Consider the following 7,631-nt stretch of genomic DNA (forward strand, 5'->3'; position numbering starts at 1 on the left):
AAAAAAAAAAAAAAGAAGCCCAAGAAACAAAATAGGAAATTATATCAGAATGAATGAAGATAAAAATTCCAAATGGTGTATCACTCTATGTTTTAAGTCAATCAGAATATTATACTTTTTATTTTTAAATTTTTATTTTATTCACATGTAAATGTATGATTGGCTGAGACAGACAATAAAACACCATTTGGAACATGTGAACACTCCAAACATTTTCTTTTACCATTGAATAATTGCATAGGGTATTCATTAAATTATATGAATTTACTATTTATTTAGTGTATCCACGTGAAAAAATTGAAAATGTGTAGTAAATGGATTTGGGTTTGTGTTACTAGTTTTTTAGTTGTTCTATTAAAAAAATTGTTCTTTTTGGGATGTGCATAATCTAGAAATTATTATATGATTTTGATTTTGATAGACAATTTTGATATTCTTAAATTATTAATCATACATTAATAATGGGTTGGGTGCATATGAGATTACGAAAAAAATAATATTAGTTTTGGGTTATATTGTTGTCATCCTAACCTATTTTGATTACATATAAGTGATAAGTCTTATTACCTAAATCATTAACTTTTTAAATAACATCATAATCTATATTACGTATAAGATATTTTATTTTTAGTTTTCTACTTCTTTCCTTCTATAACTTGATTGTACATAATATTCAAATTCATATAGCACATAGAATTCACTCATTATCGGATTTTGTTTGGGTCGGACCTGAATCCAACTAAATATTATTAATTAGTGTATCACACTGAAATTGAGTTAAACTAAGCTGCTCTAATCACTTTTACTTACACTTTTAGTTTCTCTCATGTTTGATATTATACAATGTGAATAAACTAGGTTGTTTTAAAGGTATTATATATAAGTAATTTCTGTTTCTTTATATTTTATATAAGTAATCTAGTTAAGTGTATTTTATTTTCTGACAATGTATATACATTTCTGCAGTCATATATACCACAATGTAATTAAGATTAAGCATTGCATAAATTATCATATATAAACAACTATTTCCCCGACCTTATGCAATTTCAAATTCACATAACAATTATGAGTCAAAATCTATGAATTATCACGGTAAAAATTTTACACAGTCGTTATATCATCCACTAATTATTTTTATTATCTTTTTTGAAAAGTCAACAATAATTAAAAATGAACAGTAAATAATATAATGATAATATATAAATTTCATAAATGAAGGTAAAAAACACAAGTTCTCCAAAATCTATATATCCCCTTAAATTTTAAGGCAAATAAAATGTCAACCTACACTATGTAAATTTTCCTACACTATCTTTTCTCAATAATATGGGAAGATTATTTTAATTTCCTTCCTACATGAACGCGTGATGAAGAGAAAGAAAAGTGATTTCTTTTGGGTGAACGTTTTTAAGGAACGCGTTTTGATGATGAAGATCGTGCAAGCGTTCATTTGTGTCTAATTTAATACAAAGCAAACATTATCTAAAATAAACTAATCATCAAGAACGGTAACTAAAGTTCAAGTGAAGTTATATGTGAAATTTTAACTACACCATTCTGCCCCCTATTTTGATACAATTTAAATCTCAAATTATGGTTGGTAAATAGATGTATTTTGCACACAATTTTTGTATCATAAAATGAAAAGGTTCGATTGGAATAGATTCACTTCGATGATTTCTATACATCTAAAGAAAATAGTTTTTTATTGTTTGCTGGCGTGAGCATCCTTAATTAATATATATATATATATATGATACTATTTACAGTATTTTCTTACTTTTTTTTGGGTAAAAACCTAATACTTTTGAGTACATATATTTTCCACCTAATTTAATAATCAACTTTATTTTGTTTTTCAAAATTTTCTCTATTTCTCAATGTACTACTATTATTACTAGTTTTTCTCCCCAATATATACTTGAATTTGGGTTGGAATTAACTTATTTACTTTTATTACTACTATTACTACTATTCTTAAGAACGGCACTTGTTAGGAGGGACAACTATGAATCTCAAAAGTGATTAATTTTTTACTAGAAAATACGAGGGGCCCTTGGTAGTACCAAAAAAATCTTTATATTTTTTACTAATTTATTAAATGGCATACATAATTTTAAATATCAAAAGTTTTGGAGTGAATGAAGTAAAAAAAATATGAACCACAAAAAAATATAGTGAGTGAAATCCATTCAACAGTTTATGAAATGCTTAATTTGACAAAACCAAAGGTGCACTCTTCTAGAGATGAAAAGTGAAGGGGAGTACACGCTAGTATATTCCAATCCTGGGGTTAATCATTTGTGTAACTCAATTAAATTTTTCTTGTTTTTTTGCTTATAAAGTCAAATTATTGGTCAGTAATATTAGTCAATCATACGCAAGAATGCAAAATACAACTTAATAAAAATAATATTTTTTAAATTGAGTTTAACTTTATTTGCTACACATGCATTAATTGACAACCACTTATTAGTGTATATAGCAGACAAAATTTTATGGGAAAATTTATACATGTGGTGCACCTTGATCGAAAAATTACGGTTTTGGTGCACCTTTTAAAATTTTTACAGAACTAGTGTAACTTTACATAAATCAATTTCTGTATTTTTTTTTCTCTCTCCTCCCCCAAAATCGGCACTGGGGAGGGAGTTTCATTACAATATTTTTTTTTCAAACTCCCCACTAGATCGTCAATGGGGGAGTTTTATACTTTTCATTTTTTTTTCTATCCCCTAAATCGGCAACCGGAGAGTTTTTGATTTTTTTTAACTTGTGGGAGTTATATTATTAGTTTTAGGGTTTAATTTTTTAAACACATCTCCTAACAACACACAACATAATAAATTTTGTCAACTATAACTCTAATAACATAACACAATAATGAAAAACACACATAATATTTTATGTTTTTCATTATTGTGTTTTTTCATTATTATGTTATGTTATTAGGGTTAGAGTTGACAAAATTTATTATGTTGTGTGTTGTTAAGATTTGTGTTTGAAAAATTAAACTCTAAAACTAATAATATAACTCTCACAAGTTAAAAAAAATCAAAAACTCTCCGGTTGCCGATTTAGGGGATAGAAAAAAAATAAAAAAAAATAAAAAGTATAAAACTCCCCCATTGAGGATTTAGGGGGGAGTTTGAAAAAAAATATTGTAATAAAACTCCCTCCCCAGTGCCGATTTTGGGGGAGGAGAGAGAAAAAATATATAGAAATCGGCAATTTCATTGCCGATTTATGTAAAGTTACACTAGTTCTATAATTTTTTTAAAATGTGCACCAAAATCGTAATGTTTTGGTCAAGGTGCACCGCATGTGTAAATTTTTCAAATTTTATGATTGGGTCCAGGTTAAAGTTGACCTACTTGATGGTCATTTTGTTGCATTTATACATTTTTTGGGTGAAGTAGGTAAAAAGAGAGAACAACAAAGAAAAAAAAAACTACAATATATATGGAAGTGGCTTCACATCATGATATATGATTGTGTGTTGGTGGCAGTTAGCATCATACTTGGCCGAGAAATACTCACATGTTGCCTTCTCTTACCGTTTGTTTCATAATGATAACCCAACCACCAGAAACCATTTTCTTGATGTCACCCAATATATTTGCATATCTATGGAAGATAGTGTTATTAATAATTTAATATCATACCGGTCATTTAATCCAGTTAAAGTACTCTATAGTGGTATAGTTTATAGTGCTTTCAATCAGTAGTTTACTGAATAAATTGTATATGGCGAAATTCGATATACATATATAATATATTAACATTGAAAAATCAACAAAAAAATTCAATAAATTTTTTTATTTTCATATAAAAATTAATTTTAAATAAAAATTGACCAGTATGATCGGTACGATTCAATTAGAAACCAGATAGTATAGTCGATTTTAATCAATTTTGACCAATTTTGACCGGTATATTATATGATTAGTATAATTATTTTACCTACTGGTATAAGAACCAGTTAAACCTACTATTAATAAAACTCATATCTTGTTGGCAAATATTTTTTCTCATTTTTTATTATAAATCTCAATCAATAATTAGTTAGTATGCTATATATTTACATCTCTTTGATAAAAAGATATTAGACTTCTTTGATAATTATTTTTTAATGCATATAATTGCTAGAATTTGATTTTAGTCCTCCTAATTTTAATGGAATATATTTTAATCTCTAACTCAATTTGAAATCTTGAATCCTCCAAATCCGAAACCCTTCCTTCCATGGCATCAAATAAGAAGCAATCTGAAGGAATCGCGTTGCTATCTATGTACAAAGATGAAGACGACGATGAAATGGACGACGTTGAAGAAGAAGGTGAATACGCCGATGCCGGGACGCGCGGCGGCCAGCATCACCAAGATGCCGGCGCCGGAGATGAAGCGGATGAAGATTTTTCTGCCGACACCGGTCGAATGGCGGTTATCAATTCCGGCAACGCAGCCACCAACATCCCCACGCCTCAGCGGCTGGTTTCGCCGCAGGAGCAGCGGCGGTTAGTGTCATCGGTTACAACGATTCGGATGAGAGAGAAGCTTACGATAGTGGATTATGGACATGATGAAGTAGCAATGTCACCTGAGCCTGAGGTATTGATTCTCTTTTACTTGTTTATAGTATTCTGAATTTGATGTTTGTTGTTGAAATGTGAAAGATGATTGTTTATTGAATTGTGATTGCAGGAAGGTGAGATTGGGGACCAGCTTCATGTCACTAATGGTAAGTACAAGACTTAATCCAATCTTCAACTTGTTAAGTCAATTTCAATATTTTCAACTAATTTATTCATTTGTCTTAGTGCTAATACTTTCGCTTTAGGCTATGTTTGGATATTTATGATGGATGAAAATGTGGAATGGAATGAAACGGAACAAAGTTACCATATCATTGCTTGTATATTCTATGAATGAGTGGTCTATGATGAGTTAATTATAAGAATGTTTGTCTCTAGGACAAGAGTGGGCGTTTCATTGGGAAGGGAGAATGAGGCAGGCGAGTGGTGCACTTGTATTGAGGTTGATGATTTCAATGCTAAAATTTCTGACAATATATAAATAAAAAATATATGAGTTAAATTCTTCTACAAGTGGTATCAGAGCCACCCAATTTGATTCATGGGCGAAATTAGCGTTCTTGCTTTTCTTCCCCAAAATCTGAATTGATTTAGGGTTTTTTGGTGTTTTCATTTATGTCATGGATCGATTAGGATAGACATTCATGTTTTTTTGATAAGAATAAAGATAGTTTCGAAATGAATGAATGTTGTTCTTTTGCTGTTTTCTTGATTTTTGGGTATTTTTCGAAGAACGACGATGCAGAAATCGCACAGTTCATCTTCTGTCGTGAGCGAGAGTGGCTCGCCCAAGCGAGAGCTAAACAGAAGCATTGGCTTCTATTGCGCTTAAACGAGAAGATCCTCGTCCAAGCGACAACTCGCCCAAGCGAGTGTATGGACGACATAAGGCTCGCTCAAGCGAGAGCCAAACAGAAGCATTGGCTTCTATTGCGCTCAAGCGAGAGAGTACCTCGCCCAAGCGAGAGAGTACCTCACCCAAGCGAGAGTACCTCGCCCAAGCGAGGGTACCTCGCCCAAGCGAGAGTACGATAAAGTTTATGGGGTTTTGGTATCTTTGTACATTGATTTTAATTGTTTGTGCATTGATTTTAATTGTTATTCGGTTGTCCATTAAGGTTGTGTGTTATTTTAAGTGAGCCAATTGAAGTGAGATGTCACTTTGACATCTCTCATGAAATAACTCATGAGGAATATCAGATGTAAGTGTGTATGATTATTCATGTGGGTATTAGCTGGCCCAAAGGAAAGTTAATATTTGACCGAAGATCATACACACTTATGTTGATAAACATGTTATAATTCTAAATTTTAGACATGTTATTGATGAATCAATCCAAAGACAGATTCGTCAGTTGACATGCCTTATTATAAATGTTTGATCATTACAACAACAGTACCACTTGCAGTTAATATCAGTGTCCAAAGACTTGATGTTAATGGTGCACTAGGTATCTTGATTTGGACATACCATTGTTTAACCACATTGATAACTTTAAGTTCTGAGCATATTTTAATATTTTGTCTTTTGTCTGAATCAGTTACGTCGATTGCTTCTATATCTGTGAATTTGAAAATTGTCCTTAATGGTGAAAATTTTAAGGATTGGAAAGAGAACATGGAAATTGTTCTTGGCTGCATGGATCTGGACTATGCATTAAGGGTAGAGCAACTCTCTTCTCCTTTGGAATCCAGTGGCTCTGAAGAGAGGAAGGATTATGAGAAGTGGGATCGCTCTAATCGCATGAGTCTGATGATCATTAAGCGTGGCATTCCAGAAGTCTTTAGGGGTACTATCTCGGATGAGATAAATAGTGCCAAAGATTTCCTTGCTGAGATTGAAAAGCGCTTTGCAAAGAGCGATAAGGCGGAAACAAGTACTCTGTTACAGAACTTGATTTCCATGAGGTATCAAGGCAAGGGAAACATAAGGGAATACATTATGGGAATGTCCAATATCGTTTCAAAACTTAAGGCCCTTAAGCTTGACATGTCGGAAGACTTGCTCATTCATTTGGTCTTACTGTCTCTTCCTGCACAATTCAGTCAGTTTAAGATTTCTTATAACTGTCAAAGGGAGAAATGGACTCTAAATGAGCTCATTTCATTGTGTGCAAAAAGAGGAAAGACTGAAGCGAGAAATGACTGAAAGTGCCCATTATGATGAAGCGAGAGAGGACTGAAAGTGCCCATTATGTTACTACCTCTAAAGACAAGGGCAAAAGGAAAATCACTTCAGAGCCCAAGAATGAAGCTGCTAAGGGTCTAGTGCAAAAGAAACAGAAGCAGGATGATGTGTGTTACTTTTGCAAAGGAACTGGACATCAAAAGAAGAAATGTGCAAAGTATCACACTTGGCGTGCTAAGAAAGGTACATTTCTTGCTTTGGTATGTTCTAAGGTCAATTTAACTTCAGTACGTGGAAACACCTGGTGGTTAGACACCGGTTCAACATCTAACATCAGTATTTTAATGCAGGGTTGCCTGAGCTACCGAAAGTTATGTTGCAAGATACATCTACGTTGGCGATGGAAATCGGTAGAAGTGGAAGCTATAGGGCATTTTAGGTTGTTATTATGTACTGGTTTCTATTTGGATTTGAAAGACACTTTTGTTATACCGTCGTTTAGACGGAATTTAATTTCTGTTTCATATTTGGACAAATTTGGTTATTGTTGTTCATTTGGAAACAATTCGGTTCAATTGTCTTTAAATTCAAATGTTATTGGAACTGGTTCACTTATGATGATTGACAACCTTTATATGCTGAATATCATAACTGATTATAGCGAAACCCTGAATGTGGAATCACGTGGTACTAAGCGTAAAATTGAAAATAATAATTCAGGTGCATTATGGCACAAGCGCCTAGGTCACATTTCTCAAAAGAGAATTGAGCGGTTGTGTCGGATGGAATTTTGGATTCCATTGACTTCACAAATCTTAAAGTTTGCGTCAAATGCATAAAAGGAAAACAGATCAAACAATCGAAATATGGTGCATATAGAGCTTCAGACGTCTTAGAATTGATAC

The 7,631-nt window shown here is 32.3% G+C and overlaps 1 protein-coding gene across 6 annotated transcripts in view; it reads left to right on the plus strand.

Annotated features, from left to right (window-relative positions):
• The window catches only part of LOC109345217 (SAP30-binding protein-like), an 11,838-nt gene continuing 8,295 nt past the window's right edge, over positions 4,089–7,631 (plus strand). For 3 of the 6 annotated variants that reach the window (XR_002107401.1, XM_019584079.1, XM_019584078.1), the window contains exons 1-2: positions 4,091–4,614; positions 4,708–4,744. Coding sequence is in view for 5 of the 6 variants with exons in the window: in XM_019584079.1 (XP_019439624.1) it covers positions 4,249–4,614; positions 4,708–4,744 (403 nt within the window). In the remaining variant the exon portion in view is untranslated. Of the gene's footprint in view, positions 4,615–4,707; positions 4,745–7,631 lie in introns of all 6 variants that reach the window. The other 3 variants (XM_019584075.1, XM_019584076.1, XM_019584077.1) reach the window with 2 other exon arrangements.

This window comes from Lupinus angustifolius, chromosome LG04 (assembly GCF_001865875.1).
Source record: "Lupinus angustifolius cultivar Tanjil chromosome LG04, LupAngTanjil_v1.0, whole genome shotgun sequence".
NCBI classification, from domain to species: Eukaryota; Viridiplantae; Streptophyta; class Magnoliopsida; order Fabales; family Fabaceae; genus Lupinus; species Lupinus angustifolius.